General features: G+C 54.3%; 1 protein-coding gene across 1 annotated transcript; it reads right to left on the minus strand.

Annotated features, from left to right (window-relative positions):
• Positions 1 to 215: 215 nt before the first annotated feature.
• Positions 216 to 22,689, minus strand: LOC128941069 (galactose-3-O-sulfotransferase 2-like). The gene is made up of 5 exons (XM_054282993.1): positions 22,598 to 22,689; positions 3,660 to 3,770; positions 2,768 to 3,011; positions 2,093 to 2,461; positions 216 to 1,118 (listed from the first exon to the last, which is right to left on the minus strand). Exons 1-5 carry the CDS (start codon positions 22,687 to 22,689, stop codon positions 216 to 218), a joined length of 1,719 nt encoding a protein of 572 aa, XP_054138968.1.
• Between the last annotated feature and the right edge of the window lie 301 nt (positions 22,690 to 22,990).

Here is a 22,990-nt window from a genome sequence, read left to right on the forward strand (position 1 = left end):
CCGGTGCTGTCCTGAGGCTCCAGCTGCTGTCTGAGGGGATTTCCCTCTGGAAAAGTCCTGTCCAGCCCCTGGCACCCCCTCTGCGGCCTGTCCGGAGCTTGTGGCCAGCGGGGCATGGACAGAGGGCTGTCCTCAGGAGATTGAGAAGGATGCCCGAAGGCCGAGCCCCGCTGTCCGGAGCAGATGGGGAAGGATGCCCCAGGGTCCAGCAGGGCTCAGTTTCGGGCGGGCTCCGGCCGCTGCGGAGGATGGAGCTGGGGAGGCAGCGGGCCGGGGGCTCTCAGTTTCGGGCGGGCTCCGGCCGGTGAGGCAGCGGGCCGGGGGCTCTCGGGGGCCGGCGGCGGCGGGAACTGCTTCTTGTAGAGCAGGCTGCTGTACTGCAGCTCCGGCGTGACCAGCCGCCGGCAGGTCCGCTCCAGCTCCCGAGGCAAGCCCTGCTTGAGGTTATAGCCCAGGATCCGGGCCCCGCCGTGCTGCAGCGGCCGCAGGGAGCTGTCCTTGATGTCCTTGGGGCCCACGCTGCCCGTGCCCTGCAGGCAGGCCCGGGCCAGCTCCGCCTGCCGCTGCCGCAGCGCCCTCACCTCCCGCCGCAGCCGCTCCCGGCCGATGAGGCGGTCCAGCCTTTCCCAGAAGGTCCTGTTAAAGTGCGTGTAGATCTCCCAGTCCAGCCTGTTCCAGGCTTTCAGCTTCTCCACGACGGAGTCCGGGAGCGGGGACTTGGTGCTGCTGTCCCTGCTGTTGAGCGGGAAGGAGACGACGCTGTCCAGGTCCCAGCACAGCATCTCCTTCAGCAGCACCATGGACTCGTCGAAGTACTCGGAGATGAGCAGGAAGTCGAAGGACGCCTCGATGGCCTTCAGCATGAGCTGCACCCGCTCGGGGGACGCGTCCCCGTCGGGGTTGAAGCCGAAGTCGAAGGTCATGAGGTTCCTGGCGTAGTGGCGGTCGCCGCTGGCGGGGTCGTAGTAGCGCCAGGGCTGGCTGAGGAACTCCTCCAGGCTGCGGACGCGCGAGAAGGCCGAGGCGCCCTTGTAGTACACGAAGGAGGACTCCATCAGCTGCACGGGGTTCCTCAGGATGGAGAAGTAGATGGCAGAGTTGGGCACCACTTTCTGCACCTGCGGAGGAGGAGAAGGAGGGTTTGAAGGTGGGGCAGGGAGAGGGGACCCACTCGCCCACAGTGCTGGGGCAGTGGCACCTGCTGGGGCTGGAGGTGCTGGGGAGGATTTCAGGGTGCAGCTCATCAAAGGAGCTGTGGGGATGTAGGGGATAGAATATAAGGAAATAAAGATAGTGTAGAAAGTAGTCTTACCCCTAAGGAGTTGCAGCTGGGCCAATTATCAAAGATTAGGAACAGGCCTGTCTTTAACAGGCCACAGCTGTAAGCAATGAGAAGAAGAGTGCTCTAAAATGATGGGTTGGCTGGTTGAGAAGGGAATTGGAGACAGTTAGCTACTTTGTGAAGAAGAGTCAGTGCTCTGAGGAGCTGACCATGAGAAACACCAAGAAGGTATGAAACTTTTGAGATAAGGTGACAACAGTATGGAACCCCTGCGATAATATGACAACATGGAGAGCTCCAGAGGAGTCACACGGGGAGAGCAGTGAGCAAAGCTCCCTACAGTGGGCTGTCACAGCTGTGTGGCCAGGCTGGGATGGAGATACTGCTCAACCTCTTCCCTTTGCCCATGTCCACCTGTCCTCAGGTGGCACCCAGAGGGGTGGATGCTGGGCACGGCTGACCTGAGCTGATGCCTTTTGGCTGTTCTCCTCTTGCAGCTGGTCCCCTCTGGGCCTGTCCAGGGAGCAGGACATGTCCCAGGGCCCACGAGACAAGAAAGAGATGAGAGCTGCTGGCTGCTACAAATGCTGTCTCCCACTTTGCCATGGCTCACAGCACCGGGCTTCACCAAACCTGCTCACAGAATCTCTCGGGAGGTGCCAACAGCATACCAGCTATCCATGGGCAATCCTAACTCTCTTTAGCTCACCCCTGCAGAGTTTATGTGCTGGACAGGTGCCCCTCCTTGTGCCCCTGAGCCCCTGTCCCCGTTCCCTGCCCGTGCCCCCAGGGTGGCAGCGTTGCCCGTACCTCTGGCTGCAGGAAGCGCATGTGGTGGCAGAGGATGTTGAAGCGCCGGGGGCTCAGAGGGGAGAAGCCCTGCACGAACTTGGCCAGGAAGTGGTGGGGGTAGTAGAGCTGGAAGCCTCCACCCTTGGGGAAGGCAAAGGTGAGGTTGTGCATCTCCCCAAAGCGGAACAGGATGTTCATGACTGTGCTGCTGGCGCTCTTGTGGACCTTCAGGAAAACAATGTCAGTCTTGGGCTTGCACGTCTTCCCTTGAGACGTGACTCCTCTGGCCTGCCGGACTTCTCCAGGTGTTACCTCCTGGATCTTAAAGGCTTCTGTCCAGCTTGGGAGAAATCCTGTCTGCAGGGCTGTTTTGTAAGAATCCTCTGCCTGCAGAGGTTGAGCTGAGTTTGGGATGGGCTGTGTAAATGAGGTGCCCCACTCAGGGTGAAGAGAAGTCACAGCTCGAGGCTGAGTCTGGCTCTGTACCTCCCCCTGCACCGTTCCAGGTGGGGACATTCTCCTCTGCTCCTCTGTGCTCAGCCTGTTTGCAAAGATGATGAACTTGCTGGTGACAGCTTCTGCCAAATCTGCAGCGACCCTCCCGGGAGGGCCTGGAGAAGGACGTTCTCTGGCTGCATTTTCCAGCCCAGGAAGCTGGGGTTTCAGCTCTGTGGGTGACAGATGGACTCTCACCTTCTCACTGCTCTCCCCAGGCTGCTGCATCCAGCTCTCCTCCTGGCTGCTGCCCGGAGGGGCCTCCTGTCTGAGGTACAGGTGCATCCTGAAAACATCCTCGGTGGAGGCAGGGGCTGGCTCAGTCTCCCTCTGCCCCTGAGGGGAGTCATCCTCCCACAGCAGGTCAGGGCTGTGCAGGGCAGAGCTGAGCTCGTGGCCCGTGGTCTGCTGCAGGTCCCGCTCCAGCTCACACTGGCAGCTCCTGTGTGGGGAGGACACAATGCTCAGCTGCAGGAGGCGGGAGGAAAGTGCAGAGGCAGCTCCTCTGCAGCCCAATGAACTCCTTGACCCCCCAAAGTCACCCCAAAACAACATGTTCCCTCCTTTTCGTGGGGTGGGTGGCCTTGCTGATGGGCTTCACTGCTGCCCTCAGGGGTGGGGGGGTGGGGGTGCAAGAACTTGGGCTTGATCATCTTGGAGGTCCTTTACAACCTTAATGATTCCATGAAGAGGAGAAGTACAGGCCAGCAGTGATGTGGCAGTGTCTCTGTCTTGCTGGAGCATGACAGGACAGCAGAAGGGGCGCAGCAGGAGAAGGCAAGGAGAGAGAAGAGCTGGTGGCCTGGAGAAGCTGGAGGAACGATTGCAGATAACCCCAGATGGGGAGGGCTGGGCTTAAGGGCTGTAGGGTTTTGTGGTAAGCCAGGACAAAGCCCAGAGCAGCCTTGTCTGGCCAGGGCATAGGGGTGAGATGTGGGACCCCCACAGAGTCCTCTGTCACCTGGATTTTCCTCCCTGTCTAGGGAGGACCCTGCTGGTGGTTTTCAGGAGGGCAGTTCTGAGCCCACCTCAGTGGCCAGCAGAAGGCTGGAGAAGGAGGTGCAGGTGTATAATTGTGCTCAGGACCTACCCAAGAGGCTGCAGCTTCTCCACAACCTGAAGTGCGACCAGGAGGAGGACGAGGAGGCTGAAGGAGATCCAGAGCCGACCTGGCTGGCACCTGTAGATTGCACTCAGCTTCCTGCAAGGAAACAGACATTTGAGCCCATTTGTGGGGAGGAAATGCCAAGACCAGGCAGGAGAGGTGCCTTGAGGCTTTTTTATTTTTATCTTTATTTAAGGTAGGTCCCGTTTTCAGGGGCGGAAGTGATGCAGAGGCAGCGATAACGGGGGAACCTCCAAGGCTGTGCCCCAGCAGTGCAGCCTCATGGAAATTTCCAGATGGGCCACAGGCATTGTGCTGAAAAGCAAACAGTGATAACCACTGAGTCCCTTGGCTGCTCAGGGACGCCTTCCTGGAGCAGCCAGAGCTCCCCCCAGGCAGCAGGAACAGGGCACTGCCTGTGTGCTCCCTGCCCTGCCTGCCCAAGAAGGATCAGGATCTTGTCTTTATCTACATGGACGATAAAACTCTTTTTTTCCCTGCTCTCCCCACTCTCTGCTATTGCACTGCCATCTGCACAGGCTCCAGCTGGGGCTGCAGATGTGGTGCCACCATGAGGGCCCCTGCAGTGCCTGGATTTTGGTCTGATTTTAGCCATGTCTACAACAGCAGTGTCATTTCTTCAGGCCATCAGAATTGTGCTGTTGTGTATGGTGACATTAAAGCCATGGAAATGCTGCCACAGGACTCCTTCTCTTTGTAGGGCTTGCTGCAAACCCTGGTGGAGCTTGATTGTAGCTTTAATCTTCAGTGGAACGATTGAGGGGCTGAATTTCCAGGAAAAAACTATTTATTTGTATTTTTCTCTTCACAGAAAGTTTGTCCAGTTCCAGGAGATGTGACACTTGGAGTCATGGGTTAGTGGTGGCCTTGGCAGTGTTGGGGGAAAGATTGGACTCGATGATCTTTGAGGGCTTTTGCAACCTGAATGATGCCATTATTCTGCTGGGTTTTCCCCAGGGAGCTCATTGTGGCACAACAGGAGATGATTTGTCCTGAGGATCTGGTTAAACCCTCTGGGACTGGGCTCTGCTGTGGGGGAAGTCCAGCCAGTCAGCCTCAGGTGGCTGCTCTCTCCTCTCAGGGAGGGAGAATCACAGGCAGCAAGAATTGAAATGGGAGGAATTAATGACAGCAGAAATGTGGGCAGAGCCTGCTTGGAAGCCACATTTCAGCCAACCTGGGTTTGCTGGCATTTCTGCCTTCCTGCAGTGGTCAGCTTTGGACCAGGACAGTGGGACTGGGACTGCACAGAGCTGCTTGTCCTCACCTCCATGGTGCTTTACCTCCTGCTCTGGGCAGTGCTGTGACACTGGGAGCTCCCTTGGTGAGTAGCAGTGACACAAACGTGGCCTGTCCAAAGGGGTTGCATGCATCCCATGGGTACAGGTCAGAAATTCAGGTTTGCTACTCAGAATGGCTTTGTTCCAGGAAAATCATCAGCTGTCAGGTTTCAGTAGTGGTTTGATAATGGCAGCACTGCTTGCAGTGGTTGGACACCCATGGACACAGTTCTGCCCTGCTCCCAAAAATGTCCCTTCACTGAGTTGAAACTCCCAGCTCCTCCCAGGAGGATTTCAGTGTCTGAAGTACTCAGGGCTGGAAAGGCTGGGAGGTCTTTGGCCATGGCAGTGGTGCTGAGGATTCAGAAGGTGTCATCACTGCACAGGATTACTGCCCATCACAGCATCCCCAGTCCTCATGGCAACCTGGAGGTATCCATGCTCTTTGCCACTCCAGGAGCAGGCTGCCGAGCTCAGGTGGGACAGGAGGTGGCAGATGCACGTGTGGGTCACTGCCTGGCCATGCCAATAGCACAAGGAGACCCTTGTGAGGTCAGAGATAAGCAGATGTGAAAAACAACAGAGTAGAAAAATGCTTAAACAGAGCTTAAAGTGCCAAGAGGTGTTAAAGAGGGAGGGTTGAAGCAGAGACCAGAGCTGGTGTGAGGAAAAGTTTGTTGAAATAACTCCATGTGGAAGATCAGGGAGACCACAGAGGAAGAAGGCAATGAGGGAGGAGATGCTCCAGAATGAAGTGATTCCTCTGGATCTGATTGGAGACTCAATCCAGCTCTCCTGTCACTCCAGGCAAGGCTGATCATCATTTTGTCTGGCTGATCATGGTAAGACAAGCAGCAATGAGGGAATGAAGAGCTGCACCACTGTGATATTTAGGGATACACACAAACTCTCAGGAAGACCTGTAGAAGCGCCCAGTAATGAAGGCAAAGCAATGGAACACTTTCCCCCAGACAGGGCTGGGAGCAGCACCCTCTGGCACTCCCTTGTCTGTATCTGGTGCAGGTATAACTCTGGCCTTGCTTCCACAGAGGTCCTAAACTTTCAACCTGTGAGAATCTGTGAAAGATCCTTTGGCTCTTTGAGGTGGCTGGTGTGTTGGTGGAACACCCAGCTGAGAACACACAACACGTGCTGGACTGACATGTGTTGGGGTGGCCAGGCTGGCACAAAACCACAGCCTTTCCTTCCTCCTCTGGGCTGGCTCTGTGAGATACAGGGACATCAAGGAGGGTGTGCTGAGAAAGTGGCAGAGCTCAAATTGCCAAGAAGTTGCACTGAAGGCAGCAAAACACCCATTAAATGGCACATGGTGCATGAGCAGCCCTTGTCTTGGAGGCTGGAGAAGTTGGCAAGAGGTACCGAACAACAAACCTTCAAAAGGCTCAGCTGCCTTCTGTGCTGCACAGCCTGCTCTCCATTTACACTCTGGGATGGGATCAGGGATGTGGGGCAGAGTTAAACACCTGAGACCAGAGCACCAGCAAGGTGTCCAGGCCACACTTGGAGCCCTGCAGGGCAGATTGGGCTGCAAGAGCCCAACTCCTGCAGAGTCCTTGGAGATGCCTCCATCTGTGGGCAGGCTACAGCTGAAGAGCCCCCTCAGACCAGAGCCTGGGTGCTGTCACCTCCAGAAGTGACAAGAAGGGTGCAGAACTGGATGCAGCACCCCAAAGATGCCTTTGGCTGCAAGGTCCCAGTGGAAGAGCCAGAGCAGCTGGATCTCCTTGTGCTGGCTCAAGGAATTGAATCCAAACCCGAACTGATGGTGAAATCTTTGCAAGGGATGGTGCTCCAGCTGTCTCAGTGCCAGCCCCAGCAGGGCAGAGGGTGCCACTTGTTCTCAGCAGGGCTGCAGATTTCCCCTCTGTTATTCCCCCCCTGCTCCAAGCAGATCTTCCCTCCAACCCTGTCCCTTTCCCTCTCCAACCCAGAGACAAAAGCCCCATCCAGGATGGGTCTGGCTGGAATTTTCAGGGCCCTCAGGGTCCCAGCAAGCTGCAGGAGGTGCTGAGGCTGAGCTCACCAGGCAGGTGAGTGGCAGAAAAAGATTTTACTGTTTTGCTGTGCCCAGATATTCTCCAGGCAGTGAGCAAAGTTGCACAAGGAATTAATGTACACAGTATGTACACCAGCCACAGCTTGCTCCCCATGACCAGTTACTGGAGCCAATTTTTTTGGCAATAAATGAGAAATTGGGCAAAATGGTCGGCAGGATGCTCAGGTGGCACAGCAAGGGCACAATGGCACTGCCTGCATCAGTGCCCACCCTACACTTGACAGCTGGATTGGGAAGAACCCCAAGCCCTCTCACCCTGCAGCTCTCCCCCAGCCAAAGGACTCTGCTGCAGAGTCAAGTCCTGCCCTTCCCTCATCCCTCCTGTCCAAACCAGAGCCTGGGGAAGGGAGCATCTCACCCTAGGGGCTGCCATGTGAAAAACTTGCCCAGAGACACCTTTCTGCTCCACATCTACTCCTCTGGTGATCCCTCACCTGGGATGCTGCAGGAGGGAGCAGCATCCCAGTGCCCTGCCAAGGTCTGTGGCAGCAGCCTCACAAAAGATGCTGTTTTCCAGCTGCCTTTGGAGCATCACTAGAAGGGAAAATCCCCATCACCCCAGACTGCCCTGCAGTGATGAGGAGCAGAAACATCTCCCTGCCCATTCCCATCACCACTTCAGCTGTTTCCCAACACAGAGGGATCTACAAGGACATCAGGACATCACCTCTAGGTAGGACAGAAAGAGAATTTTACTTAGGGAAATAGTATTTTACCCAAATAAATACATAAAAATGTTCCACTTACGTGATCAAATACCTCTTGAATTTCAGCATGGTGAGCTGGAGCCCTGACTGGGAGCGGGTGGTTATCACCTGCCCGGGAGACTGGAAAGCAAACACCTGGAGCCTGCCTTGTGTGCTGTGGCCAGAGGCTCCTCCCCAGGGGGGGCACTGGGACACAGATCCTGTCAGACCTTCCCACCCGTGCCCTGTGCCTGCCCCAGGGAGTGCCCAGCCTCTGGGAGGGTGAGTGGCACCTTCACCCCTGCCACGTCACACAGAGCATGGGGCACGCTGTCCACCCAGGCCAGTGTCCCTGCCTCACTCCTTGGTTTCACCCATGGCTGCTGGTGTTCCACTCTGACCCTCTCTTTTCCTTTCTCATGTCCTGATTTTGCCTCTTGACGAAGCTGAGGGCAGACCTGGTTGTGACTGCTGAGCTCTTGGCAACCCTGATGTCTCCAGGTCGGTGCTGCTGCGGCTCTGTGGTGGCTGGGTCACCCCCGCATGGCAGGGACCTTGTCCTCTCCAGTGCACCATGGCTCCATCCATGCTGGGCTTGGCGTGTGGCTGTCCCCAGCTCCCTCCTTTGCTGGCCTGGGGGGCACAGGGGCCAGTCTGAGCATGGCACATGGAAGACATTGATGTGAAGTGGTGTCTGGAGATGTGAATGGGATGAGGGAAGGCAAAGTTGTCAACCCCCTGTGCTGGGACTGTGCTATGCCAGGATGACCAGCTGGCTTCCAGGACCGCTGGGAAAGTGGTCACTGGCTCTGCTTCTTGCTGGCTGATGGGCAATGTAAGACAGCTCAAAGGAGGACAGCAGGCTGCCCTCCACCATGGAGGTCCTTTGGCCACATCCTTCCCCTTCAAGGCTCATCCCAGCATCCTGCACAGCATCAGCCATGCCCTTGTGTGACAGGGCCCAGGCAGTTTGGCAGGGACTGTGTGCTTCTCCTGTTTGGGCACAGACTGCCACGGTGGTGTGGAGGTGGAGAGGGTGGCTGGGACGTGGGACACGAGTGGCTCCAGCTGTGTCACACGCTGTCTGCAGGTGCCCCATGTGCCTGCTGGCCCTGGAGAAGAGGACCGTGGCCATGTGTGCTTTCTCTTGACGCATGCCCACATGGTTCAGGAAGTGCATAAAGGGTGGGTAAGTCACTTCCAGCCTGGGCCCTGGCTCTCTGGAGGGACAGAAGGGCTCCCTCCTCCCCTTTGCCAGCAGGGAGGCAGCTGCTCCCCTCACTCACCCTGGCACAGGCAGGCACTGCCTCTCCCTGTCCACCTCATCAAAACCACAAGTTTCCTGTGGGGCTCTTGTGTTCTCCACCCATCCTGGGCTCCAGCTCTGTGCCAGGGCTGCCAGGTTCCCTGGGAGCCTGGGGCTGCCTGAGGGCCATGCAAGAGCTTGCAGGGATCAGATCCTCTCTGTGCAGGGCCTGAGGGTCAGGTTCTCCCCTCTGCCTCCCCCAGCATAGCCATGCTCTGTGCACTCCAAGCTGGATAAGCCTGCTTGGGGTGGGTGGCTGAGGGCTCTATGAGCATCCCCCATGCAGGATCTCCACGGAACATCCTATTGCTGCAGGGCTTGGGAGCATCCAGAGGCTCAGCAACATGAGAGTGTCCAGACAGGCTTGGTCTTGCTCCTCTTTGGTTGTTTCCTCTTGCTTGATTTGCCACAGCTCAGCTCACTTGTTTCCTTAAGGACAAACTTGTTAGTCCATGGTGACCTCATGAAATTCCAGATTCCACATGTAATCCTGCTCAAGATATCCTCTATTCCTGTCTCCAGCCTCTTCTAGGGCACAACTGGAGGCACCTGTGGAGGAAAAACTCAAGAGGCAAAGCTGTCTGTTCCTGCAGGAATGTTCTGATGGGAATCACAGCGTGTGCTCTCCAGTGCCTGTGTGCTTCTTGTGCCAGAGCTGCATCTCAGGCACCTCTGCAGCTCTCTTGGGATCCTTCTGCTGCTTCACACCTGCATCCTACAGAGGCTGTGCTGCACTGGCCTGGGCAGCACCAGTGTCCAAGGGCCTCTGTGGGGGTGTCATTCCTCTGAGACTGCACCTGGTGGTCTCCTCCCTCCCTCCCTCCCACAGGTGCTGCAGTGGGGTCAGGACATTGCCAGGTAAATGCACCTTCTGCAGTTGTGTCTCTTGAGAAGCAAAGGTGCCCTGGAAGGAGGGACTGGGCACCTCTTCAGGTGCTGACCTCAGCAAAAGGCAGTTCAGAGACCCCAAAGGCTCCTGTCCCTTCCTGTCCCCTGTGCAAGACAATGACCAAGGACATGGCCTCAAGACCCCAGGACCTTGCCACTCTCAGGCAATGGCTTTCCTGCTTGGCCAGCTCATGGCCCAGAGGAGCTGCTGGTGGGATTCTCCCAGGACAAGCTGGACAATCTGCACCTGGGGAGCAGCCATCCCTGGTGCAATTGTACCTGGGGTGGAGGTGAAGAGGAGCACATGGGAAGGTGCCTCTCTGGTGAAGAGGAAAGGAAACCTGGGAATGTGATTGCCCCTCCAGTGAGGAAGAGAGCAGACCTGTGACCTGGATTTCCAACCCTGGGCTGGACCAAATGCCAGAGCAGTGGGTGGTGCAAGGGAGAGCCCTGGGGTTTGCAAGGGCTTGAGCCTTGGTGTAACCTCAGCCAGACATCTGCCTCCCTTCATCCTCCTCACCTTATTCCTTTTTCTGCTGGATGTGTGGAGCACTCCAGCATGAGAAGAACCCAGCAGAGAGCTGTGTGTGGGTTTCTGTTTGGGCTTGCTGGGGGCAGATTCTGTTTGCCATCAACAGCACTGAGCCCTGCTGAGCCCCAAGGTGCGAACAGCCACGTGCAGGTGGGCAGCACGACAGGGCTCCTGGCAAGGGTGACAGCCAGCAAGGACCTTCCAGGCAGGAGCAGGGGAGCTTGGTTCTCCTGAGAGAGCTTCCTTATCTCCTGAGAGAGCTTGGATGGCAGGAAAGTGCTGCAGAAGTGAGGAGCAGGAGAAAAGCCACTGTTGGTCCCTGGGACAATTCCTTGGCTAAGGAGTCCGACATCCTCGTGTGTGTTGGCAAAGGGAGGCAGCTGAGCCTGGAGGGTGCAGGCAGCCAGGGAGGAACCTTTGTCAGCAGCAGAGTCTGGGATCCTGGGCAAGATGAAACTGCTGTAGGGCTTTACCAACTGGAGCAATATCTGGGAATTTCCTCTGTCTGGGATGCCCTGCAGAGGTTTCTTTAGCAGGGGGTGGAGAGCGATGGAGCTCCTGCTGGAGATGGCTCCTTGCTTTGAACATCTGCAAAATAAACCTCAGGAAGAAGGAGTCCATGTTGCTTAAGGGAACCCATTAGCTGGAGAGATACAGAAAAGTTATATTCAGGGTTAAAATTATCCTGGGAAGGTCCAGGATTTAGAGTGCTACTCATAGACTCATGTTAGAAGGGCCTGGAAGATCTCTTGGCAGTGCTGTGATGGTGGGGCAGACTCCAAAGATGCCTGGCTGGTACAAGGGGGCAAGGAGCCATCCCACAGGGCAGTACCAGGGTGACACTGGCTGCATCCACAGTGGCAGCCCAGTGCCTGAGCCCAGAGTCCCCTGGCTCCACACCTGTCCCTTTGCCTCCTGCAGGTAGCCATATTCTGAGGACCTGAAAGGAGGTTGTTGCCACTGGGTTAAGACAGGGAATTAATGCCTGATGTGGGACTGGGTTCCATTCCTCCCTGCGGATGACCACAAGGACCCTGCTCACTTTGCTTGTGTTTTCCCCCTGTATTTAATTCTTTAATTTTTCTTTTTGTATTTGTGTTGTGTTTGCATGTGCACTTTGCTTAAACAAGGATTTATCTCCATCGTTTTCTGCCAGCCTGTGCTCACTTTGTCATTTGTACCCTGGCAGCCTGGAGCTTGCTGTATCATAAAGGGGGCTGAAAAGACATGAGGACTGTGTGTGCCATCCCAGCAGGAGTCAGCTGGCAGTCCCAGATGCAGGGACAGACTGGGGAAGCTAGACACTCCATTTTCCTGGGTCTGCAATTATTCCCACAAAACTCCCAATGGAGAGAAACTTGAGAAAGGTCCCCTCGCTGCCAGCGAACCCTTTTTCTGTTTGCTTTTCAGACCTTTTCCAGACAGACCTGTTCCTGGACTGCCCCATGATAATTTCTGGATGACTCTCCCAGGGGTATCCAGCACTCTGCTTTATCAGCAAGGTGCAGTTTGCTCTCCCAGTCGTTTTCCAATCTATCAGCCCCTGGGCCTCCCCTTCCGCCGCCGGGCACCGCGCTCCAGCAGCACCCACCTAAATTGATCTCTAGTTAATTTTACACCCAGCAGAGAGAGCAAGGCAGGCCCATTTCCCATTAACTCCAACAGCTCTCCTGGACACTGAAGGGAGCCTGGCCTGCAGTGGCCATGCCCATGGATACCAGCTCTCTGAAAGGATGCTCAGGGAGAAAATGCACCCAGCTGGGAGTTTGGGAACAAAGTGTGGTGGGAGCTGAGTGCAGCAGCAGTGCTGTGGCTGCTGGGCAGTGTGGGACATCACTGTCCTGGGGATCTTGTCCCAAAGACAAGGCAGAGCCTGTGCCAGCCCTGGGCAGAGCTCCTCTTGGCTGGGAAGGCTGAAGAGCAGCTGGATTAGCGTGGCTTTAGGCAAGGAGTGCGTTGTTGCTCTGGGTGTGTGGTTTTGGCTGGAGTTGGGACTTTGGCCCTAATCGTTCTTTTATTTGTTCTTTAATCTCAGTCACCTTATCAGAAGCCTTTGAACAACCAAACACATCTCTGCTCAGCTGGAGAACAGGCTTTGCTGTGTCTTTTCGGTTGGTTTTGTTTGCTTGCCAGAGACCTTCAGGAGATTAAGTGATCCCTCACAAACCTGGGCTTTGTCTTGAAGCCTCTGGAGGCTGCAGCACTTGAGTGCTGAAAGACATCTGTATTTTAGGGTGAGTGACATTGGATCAAATTCCTCAGGGCCCTGTAGGATCCAGGTCTGAACCATTCCTGAGACTACCCATGATGTCTTCATCAAAGACATCAAGTTACTGGGAGGACTTGCTGGTCTGTCAGCAGAAGAAATGAAAGTGGGCATCCCAACATGGGGTGCCATGGACTCTCCTCAGCAGAGGTGGGACATACCTCCCCTTGTCATTAGATTTTGTCCAGTTTTGGGCTGTTCACAACAAGAGAGACATGGAGCGCCCGAAATGGGTCCAGTGGAGGATGACAAAGATGCTGAAGGGCCTGGAGCATGTGGGTGCCCAGGAAAGGCCGAGAGAGCCGGGCCTGCAGAGGCTGCGGAGATGCTGAAGGGCCTGGAGCATGTGGGTGCCCAGGCAAGGCTGAGGGAGCCGGGGCTGCCCAGCCTGGAGAGGAGCCCCAGCTGAGAGGGGCCCTCAGCCCTGGCTGGCCCTGGCTGCAGGGAGGGGCAGAGCAGGGCCGGGCTCTGCTCCAGGCCCAGCAATGGCACCGGAGCCACGGGCAGGGACTGAGCCCAGGCAGCTCCACCTGGGCATGAGGAAGAACTTTCCTGGGCAGTGCCTGAGCCCTGAACAGAGCCCAGAGAGGGTGTGGAGTCTCCTCACTGGGGATATCCCAGAGCTGCCTGGACACAATGTGTGCCGTGGGCTCTGGCATGGCCCTGCTGGAGCAGGGAGGTGACACCAGGTGACCAGTGTGGTCCCATTCTGAGGTTCTGTGGGACAGCTCCCATGGGTGAATTTCATGCAGTTTAGTTTGCTCCCATTGCTTCCTGTCCTGTCACAGGGCACTGTTGAGAACAGCCTGGTTTCCTGCCTTCATTCCCTCCCATCAGATGTTTATGCACATCTACAAAATCCTTTCAAGACTACTTTGCTCTGGGATGAGCAGCTCCAGCTCTCTCAGCTGCTCCTTGCATGAAGGATGCTTCACACCTTCATGGCCTTGCACTGGACTGGCTCCAGTCACTGCATCTCTCTTGTACTGAGGAGCCCAGAGCTGGCCCCAGCAGTGCAGGTACAGCCTCACAAGCACTGAGCAGAGTGGGAAGGGAGGCTGCTGGGGCCAGGAAAGCTGTGTTTGACCAAGGGATGGCCAAGGATGTCCTTAGGACTCTCCATGGCCAGCAGGAGCCGTGTGCTGTGTATGACCCTGAGGAGTGGGAAGTGGTAAGGGCTTTGTCTCAGCCAGAGCTTGGTGCCCACAGGAAGAGTGGGCATGGTTTTCAGAGGAAACCTGGAGAGAAAAGCTGTATTGATCGAGGGAAACTGGGTGGAGCAGGTGTTTACAGAGCAAATGCCTTTTGAAATGTATCAGCAGGCAAACAGGGTGGGGACCTCACGAGCTGATGCCACCTCCTCCTATTTATGGAAAGTGTGACAGGATGTCCAGATAAAAGTGATGCCTCACCTGGAGGAAAAAACAACAAAACACTGAAATCTAGGAGAGATTTTATGGTTTCTAGGAAAGTTCAGCATCTCCATGTGCGTACAGAACAGTTGCTCCCATCACTACACAACAGACAGTGAGGGGCTGGAGTGTGTCCAGGGAAGGGAACGGAGCTGCTGAAGGGCACAACCAGGACCCCTATCAGCACTTTTCCTTCTCTTTACTGGGCTCCACAGTTCATCCTCCATGCCCAGGGGGATTCCAGCCAAACGGGGATCTCTTTGGGTCGTCACCTCCCTGCTGTGCACACCCGGACACACCAGCCCCTGCCCGGACACAGGATAGGAGAGCAGTCACCAGAGAGCCTGGCAGGGCCAGTCCCTTTGTTCCTCCCACCCAAGCCTCTTCTGGCATAGCCAGGGACAATCTGGATCAAAAGTCACCTGCAAGTCCTGCCCTTGGGGCGTGCTGGCAGCAGCCAGGGCTCCAGGCCTTCAGCTCCCAGCTCAGCTGGAGCAGCTCTGCTGAGCTCCACAAACATGGAGAGTTTGATCCCAGCCAGGGCTCCTTCAGCTCCCCAGCTCAGCTGGAACAGCCCTGCTGATCTCCACAATTCCAGCCCTGCACAGGGAGTGTTTTACCCCAGCCCATGGCAGTCCCCCCACAGGCAGGAGGCCACAGGCAGCTTTCCCCAGCCCAGACTCTCCCATCCTGCCCAGCCTCACACGGGGCTGTGGGTGCTGCATGGCCAGCCCTGGGCAGCTCCAGAGCAGCAGCTCCATCCTCCTCCCCAGCCCAGCTCCCTTGCACTGCTGGGCCTGCAGGCTGAGCCCCCAGGCCCCCCCATGTACACAGGGGCTCTCTCCTAGAGATGCCAGGGGACAAAAGGCCAAAGTTCTGCCAGAACACCCAGCTCCTTCCTCAGAGAGCAGCCTTGCTTCCATCCCCAGCTCTTCCTAACACCTGAACATCTCTGGGAACTGACTCCTCCTTTCAAGCCCAGCAAGAGCCCGAGGCAGTGCCCATGACTGCACCACGCACTTCCAGGTAAGGGAGGAATTAAAACTCAAGACCATTACTGCTTGTCCCTGCAGGGGTCATCAAAGCAGCGTGGAAATCCAGGTGTCTGCCCAGGGAACAGGCACAATGAACCAGTTCTTGCTCAGAGTTACTTTTTGTAGGAAAAAAAGCCCTTGAGATTTGTGTTTTCTATGCTCAGTTGCAATGGAGGAATCTTGACATATTTTAAGGGCAAGAAAATTAATCTTTGGGCCTTAGAAACCTGCAGAGGGGATAAAGTTCACAGACAGCCTCACTTTACACCTTTGCTTTTCCAGGTCTTTTGTGGCCTGGCTCCTTCATCACCATCATCTTCATCCCAAGAAGGAAAGAATTTTAAATCAAATCCTCACAGAAAGTCCTTCAGGTCTGAGTTGTGCTGGTCCCACCAGCTTTGTGCTCTGGTCCCTGGAGCTCCCACAGGTGAGTGTGTGACACTCAACTGTTAAGGAAAAGCTGATGCTCTGTTCCTACAACTGCTCTATCACACACATAATGACCCCAAAAGTAAGGGTGGCCAGTCCTCCTGTCTCCAGCAGCACTTGTAGCTCTTCCACAAGGGGAGTTGGTCCTTTGTTGACCTGCTGATGGATCAATTTATTTATTTATTTATTTAATTATTTATTAATTTTTGAGGCTTTTCCATGTGATGGTGCTGCTTTAGGGGAGTTCATGGCTCAAGGTGTCAGTGGGGAATGTTTGCTCAAGCAGGAGCTGCAGGTCAGGCTCCTGCTGAGACTCTCAAGCTCCTTGCTTGGTTCTGCTGCATTGAGGCTGTTGACAAACATCATTCCCATCCCTTCTTGCCCTCAGGATGATGTTGACACGAGGGTATGCAGGGCTTGGACACTGGCCAAGTCACTGTCATCTCTTCCAAGACCATTGAGCCCCACTGGACAATATTGCCATTGTTTATGGGTAATTAGACCATCAGCCATATGGTTAATTAATGTGGTGTTGTGAGGTCCCCAGGACGAGGTGAGAGATGAGAATTTGACTCCGTGTTCTCAGAAGGCTGATATATTATGTTACATTATGTTATATTACGTTATGTTGTACTATACTATATTATATTATACTATACTATTTATACTATATTATACTATACTACATTATACTATTATACTATATTATATTAATACTATAACTATACTAAAGAAAGAGAAAGGATACATCAGAAGGTTCGAAAAAAATGAATAATAAAAACCTATGACAGACCAGAGAGTCTGACACAGCTGGACTGTGATTGGTCATTAAATAAAAACAATTCACATGGAACCATTCAAAGATGCACCTGCCACATTCCAAAGCAGCAAAGCACAGGGAGAAGCGATCAGATAATTATTGTTTACATTTCTTTTCTGAGGCTTCTCAGCTTCTCAGGAAAAAAAATCCTGGTGAAGGGATTTTTCAGAAAATACCATGGTGACAAATTAATTAACTCTAAACCATTGTTTATGTTTGATTACCATATCCAGCTCCAGTAATTGCCCTGACTGGGGTGTCAGTGCCCTGTGGGACAGTGTGGGGTAGTTGAGGAGTGACAAGGTGAGCCTCAGGGGGAGCCCCATGGCCACAAAGGCTCCTGTGGGTGCCTGAGCTGAGGTGGAGGTGCTCAATGCTCCACTGTGATCTTGCCATGGCCACAGGGAGGTGGTGGCACTGCTGGGGAGGCTGCAGAGCCAGCTCTGGCCATTGTGTTTGAGCAAGGGCTGTGCAAACAGAGCACTACGTGCCGGGCCAAGGCTGCCGCTGCCATTTCTTGCTGGCAGCAGAAGGTCGGAGGTTCAGAGGGACAGGTCTGGGTCCAGAGTCTATGTGTGAGGAGAGCTGTGACTCATCAGAATCATGACAGGTGCTGGGTGGCCTCAGGAGCAGAGTGGGTGCACCATGTGGGGCTCTGGGGCAGGAGGGGATGAGCAGGTTGAGGTGGATATTGTGAGGAAGAGGAGCAGAATCCACTTGTTTCCTTCCTGCATGTCTGCCCACACACACTCTGCCCCTGCACCAGGTCTGTTGCTGCCTTCATTCCTTCCTCCCACCCTGTCTCTCTGATGTCCCTTCTCATCTGGCTCCTTGGCCTGGAGAGATCTCTCTTTCCATGCAGTCTGAGGGCACGTTTGTCCCACAGAAAGCCAAGGAGCTGAAGAAGGTGGGGATGGAGTCCCTGCTATGCTGTGGGTCACTGAGGGGCATGGGGTGCACTGGGGCTGTGTGTGAAGGTACATCCCCCACCCCACAGTTGCAAAAGTGGCCCAAATACCAGTTCTTTGTAGATGTTCAAACATCCCCTTCTCTGAAAATGCTGTCAGGGCTGCAGCAGCAGCAGCAAGGCTGGAGCAGGAGTGTTTGCTGAGCAAGCAGCTGCTGATTGCACAGATGGGACTCATTAGGCTCCAGGTGGGTTGAACTTTGTTCCAGGAGTCACCTATTACAACTTGTGCTCCCCTCACCTCTGCTGCCTGAGCTTTGGATTCTTTTCTCTGCTGTGGAATGATCTTCCTCTGGGCCATTTGTCATGGAATCACAGAATGGTTTGGGTTGGAACAGACCTTAAAGCTCATCCTGTTCACCCCCCTGCCATGGGCAGGGACACCTTCCACTATCCCAGGTTCCTCCAAACCCTGTCCAACCTGGCCTTGGACACTCCCAGGGATGGGGCAGCCACAGCTTCCCTGGGATAAGCTCTATTTCCATCTTTGCTGCCTCATGGCTCTTCCTCACAGTTATCTTCGGTATCCTCTGCAATAGCCTGACCTGGGGCAGCTGGCAGGACTGCTCAGAGGGGCTTCTGTCCCACCAGACATGGAATTGGGTAGAGCTAATGCATTTTTTGAAGCCTGTCCCTGGGATGCTGTAAGGAGGCAAGAGCTGATATTTAGGAAAACATCCAATTCCCTGCAAAACCAGGGAATGCAGATGGCACATACTGTGAGTGAAAGCAAGAGGTGTGTGCAGGCATGGGGGGCATGTTACCACTACTGGCCCTGCTCATGAGACATCTTTCCCCAGTCAGATCCATGCTGAAGGATACTCACCATACTCAACAAAGCCTGTCTGGGAAGCAGGGAAGAATGGAATAGAATCTGTTGCAAACAATCAGCTGGGACACCACCTCCCAAAAGGAGCTGTCTCCTCTACCCAATGGTTGAGTCCAGCTTTGAAAAAGCAATTTCTGAGTAAGGAGAATGCAGGTCCAGGCTGGGGAGAAGTGAGGAGATGAGGGACTGAGCCCCCAGAGAGAGAGACTGGAGCACTCTGAGCTGTTTGGCATTGAAGGGGCAGAAAGGGGAAGCCACAGACATACAAGTGGTTGAAAGTGTCTTAGGATGAATGACAGATGTGAGGGCAGGTCACAAGGAGTGGAGGAGCTCTCTGGGTGTCTGTGTAGCTGCAGTGGTTTCCACCAGCCTTGGAGAGCCTGCAGGGCAGGTCTGTGTGCTCCCATGTGTGGTAGCTCCACACCAGAACCACCCCTGCACCCCAGGGAATCGATATCCCTGTCCAGAGACCTTCAGACCACTGTCCTTCTGTTGGTGCAGGAGGTATCTCTTTCCAGGTGTTCCTCAGCCAATCTGGGAGAATTATTTTATTTTGAACAACCAACACCAGGAGATACTGCACAAAACCATTCTGCACCTTTACGCTGCTCCTTAACCTGAGCTAATCTTACAGATCACAACCTTCTAGATGTCCCCTGCCTTCCCTTTCACCATCCAAATCTCTGAGTAGGAGGTGCATGAACATGAGAGTTTGCCAACTGTGAACTGAGGAAGGGATGAGCTAAAGAAGAAGGGACAGTTCCTCAAACTGAGAACCCAGAGTGGGACTCTTGCAGTGTGTTAGAGCTCAAAGAGCAGCCCCAGGTCTAGCTGTATGTGCTGTTCCTGGGGCAGGGCTGTGTCTTGTGCCTGAGAGCTGGAGTTCCCTACTTGGCTCAGCCAAGAAGATTGTAGATGCGGGAAAATTACTTCTGCAGAGCCAGCACCCCACTGAGATCCTTCAGGAGATGATGATGTCCAGGGTTTGGGTTGGGATACTGTCCCCTGGTTTGTCCCCTCAAGCCAGGACCCTGAGCGCTGCCAGGACTGGGACAGGAGCTGGCCACTGTCCCAAACTCCAGGAGCCCCAGCTGGGGGCAATGTCCCTGCTGCAGGACTCTGGCCACGGCACATCCTCTGTGTTCCCTTGGTGCCCTTTCTGCTTAGATCTCTTTTATTTTTGGTTGGTCACCTGTGACCAGGAGAAACTGCCCCGTGGCTGCTGGACAAGTGAGCAGCCTGTACTTTGGTGTTTGTGAGCACAGCAGATGTAACCCTGAACTCTTCCAGGTGCAGGCTTTCCTTAAAACCAGAACAGCTCGATTTGCAGTTAATCCTTTAATTCAGCTTGGATTGCTGAAGGTGGGAATAACCTCTGAGCCACCACCTTTAACAGGGAATACTCCATGGTACCCCTACTGTAATTACCCTCTGAAGGGGTCAGCACTCTGAAAAGAGATAGGCAGCTCAGATTTATCTGTTAGGGGCTAAGCCAGTGCAACCTGCTCCCTTCTCTAGTTTAGTAAGTCCTCTGCCACAGCCAGAGCTTGCAAGAGTTGCTAATGGAAATATTATGCTAATGAGAAAAAAGGCGATGGCTCATTTGGTGTAAAGCTCTCCCTGTGCTCTGAAAATCTGTGCTGGTATCCCTCGTGGTAGACAAGGAAGAAGACACAGGTTGGTGGCTCCAACTTCCCCGAGCCTGCTGTCATTACACAAGGCTGATGACCTTGACCAAAGGCTCGGTCCTTTTTCGGGGATTTCCCACCTCAGAGAATGTGCAAAAGGAACAAAAATATTGCTCGTAACAGGATCTCCACAAAGCTCTTCCTGCTGTTTGTTCATGTTGGGTCTCCATGGCATGTTTATGAGGGTGGTGTTGATGTCAGCTTGGGGCTGTGGGACTCCTGTGAGAGCCAGGACTCAGTAGAAATGTTTGGTTTGATGGAAAAATCTTACTGCTGCTTACAAGAAACCCCTGCCAAGGGTAAAGTGGGATGGAAATGGATTGAGGTATGGAATCAAAGCCCTACAAAGAGCTTGGTCTAACCAGGGGAGAGCTTTGTGTTTTTGCCTGCATGCCAGGGTACCACAAGGGCTGATTGCTCCCAAAGGAATGGGGACCCCAGCATGATCCCTGTCCCCCACAGTCTCCATCCAAAGTGATCAGGATGGGCCCTGGATAGCAGCTGGACTCAGCCCAGAGTCCAGATCTCCTGGGTTCTGTGGGTGACGAGGAAGGTCTGAGCCTGGGATCAGATCTGGGGACAGTGGCAGGGTTGGAGATGCCCTGGGGATCACCAGGTAGGTCCAAGGTCTGGCTGAGGAGTCTGCCTGTGTGTTGGGATCAGGACCAAGAGGACCAATTAAAAGGGAATTGCAGTGGAATGAAGTAATTTCTCCCCATACCTTGCCTAGAACATATCTGATCTTTACTGATCAATCTCCATTGTACAACAACAATGGTCGTTGTTGCCCAGAGAGGTTCTGGACACCCCATCTCTGGAAGTGTCCAAGGCCAGGTTGGACAGGGCTTTGAGCAACCTGGGATACTGGAAGCAGTCCCTGTCTATGGCAGGAGGGCTGGATTAGGTGAGCTTTGAGGTCCCTTCCAGCCCCAGCCATTCTGGGATTTTATGATTACACCTACAGCGCGCAGCCACGTCCCTCCACCTTATGCAATTTTTAACAAAGCATCTGTAGCAAGAATTTTTCTGGTTCCTTCCTTATTCTTGCAACAGTTTTCAGGAGCTGTTAGAGCCATGTCACACTCCAGCTGGCCTTTGCCATCACATTCCCCAGTGCCACAACACCCACATGAGCAGAGGGTGGGGACAAGGACCATTGGATGATGCTGGGGGGCTCTGGGAGGGCTCTGCTGCATCCTGATGTCCACCCCAGCCCAGAGCTCCCTCACTGAGACCAGCCCCAGCTGGTCACAGCCAGACCTGTGTCCTGAAGCCCCATCATCTCTGTCTATGTTTTCTGCTCCTTTCTCCCTGCAGCTGGAAATGCAATGAGGATTAAAATGCCACAGGAGTCTAAAAGCCTTCAGGAGGGGGTTTGAAATCTGCTCAGCTGGGTCTTTTGCTCCCCCCTCTCTTCTCCTTCCAGAACTCTTTAACAGTCCCAAGACTTTTATTATTTTCCACATTGCAAAACAGTAATTACTGGAAAGGAGGAGGTTGTTTGAGAGCCAGGGTCCAGCAGTGCCTCGAGGCTGTGCCAGCCCCGGGTGGCCCGGGGGTGAGGATGGGAGGAGCCATTCCCCTTGGATTTTATCTCGATGAGAACATCTTGACCAGAGAGAAGGAAACAAACTCCTCTGACACTTAGGACTGAGAGGAGGCACCAGAAGGTCAAGCCTGCTCGTGAGCTCCTCAGTGATCCCTGGGCAGGGCAGGTGTTTCACTGGTGGTGTGGTGGTCACCACCACTGGGCTGGCAGGAGGAGATGCCCTCCCAGGTCCTGGGGCCAGTATTTGCTCACTGGTGTCATACTCAGCTCTTGACCTCTAAAGGGTGAGATGTTTGCATGGCTCGTGACAGATCTGTCTTTGAAAATCTCAAGAGCAGGAGGGAAATTATTTTAACAAGAGTTCAAAGGGTCTCCAATAAAGACTAAGCCTTGCTGTTATTCTAAAGTGTTATTTCCATTAATTCCCTTTTAATGCTTCTTTAAAATTACAGAGTGGAAGGGAATGTTGGCCAACAGATTTTTGGTGGTTTCAAAACAACCCCTATTAATCAGCAGGGAATTAAAATGACTGTAAGAGTGTTTAAATTGGAAAGTGGCTTCAACCAGGACACATGTAGCAGTGTGTAGCTGTGGTGACAGATTAAAAATTAGCTATTGTGAAGCTTCCCACATGGACAGGGGCTTAGAATTAATGATTACCATAAATTAACTAACTGGAAAGGGGTTGAACAGCAAGTGGTGGAGTTCAGCTTGACCCACTGGTGAGCTGACCCTTTTCCCGTTCATTAAATGCCCAAATCTCATTTCTGGCCAGAGCAGCCCTTGGGTGCAGCTCTGGGTGGCTGTGCCAGCCCAGCTGGGCTGCCTGGCCACTGTGGAGGATGGGAAGAGGTTCAGTCCCTGCTCCCTGGGTCAGATCTAGCAGAGAGAGCTGCTCCAGCAGATGGACAATGCTGCAGCCCCGGGGCTGGTACTGCTGGCACTGCTCAGGGAAGCTGCTTCCCCAGTTCTTCTGGGTGTCTCCCTTTGCCTTCTCCTTTGTGTCCTTTTGGCTGTCAGCCTCTCCTGCCTGCTCTGCCTGTAGCTCCATGCCCACAGCAAAGTCAATTGCAAATTTGGTCCAGGAAAATTCCCAGCATCACTCTGCAGCAGGCCCAGAGCTGCTCCTCTGGCTGCACCTGCCAGGATCTGCTTCAGTGATGTCCCCCTGCTCCCTTTTGGTGGTGGAGTAGCAGTGCCTCACCTCCAGGTTCACCTTGTGCCTCTCCATTCTTCCTCCCCTCTCACTACAAGGTCATCTCTGTCCCCATCCCAGTGTCCTGGGCTCTGCCACTGCAGGAGAACATCCCTGGATGGGTATCTCACAAGAGCCACAGCTCCCTCCTCCTGGAGGTAAGCCACTTTTCCTCCTGTTCCCAGCCAGCCACATCTCTGGGATGGTCCAGCATCTCGTTGTGGGGATATGTCCCTGTGGAAGCTGCCTGGCATGTCCCAGGGAGCTGGACACAGCCACTTTGTGGACAGAGGAGTTGTGCAACTGCCTGGTGCGTGCCCTGGCGTGGGACCTGGGG

Source organism: Melozone crissalis, unplaced genomic scaffold (genome assembly GCF_028551555.1).
Source record: "Melozone crissalis strain CALT ecotype California unplaced genomic scaffold, PUWL_Pcris_2 ptg000034l_1, whole genome shotgun sequence".
Taxonomy (NCBI): Eukaryota; Metazoa; Chordata; class Aves; order Passeriformes; family Passerellidae; genus Melozone; species Melozone crissalis.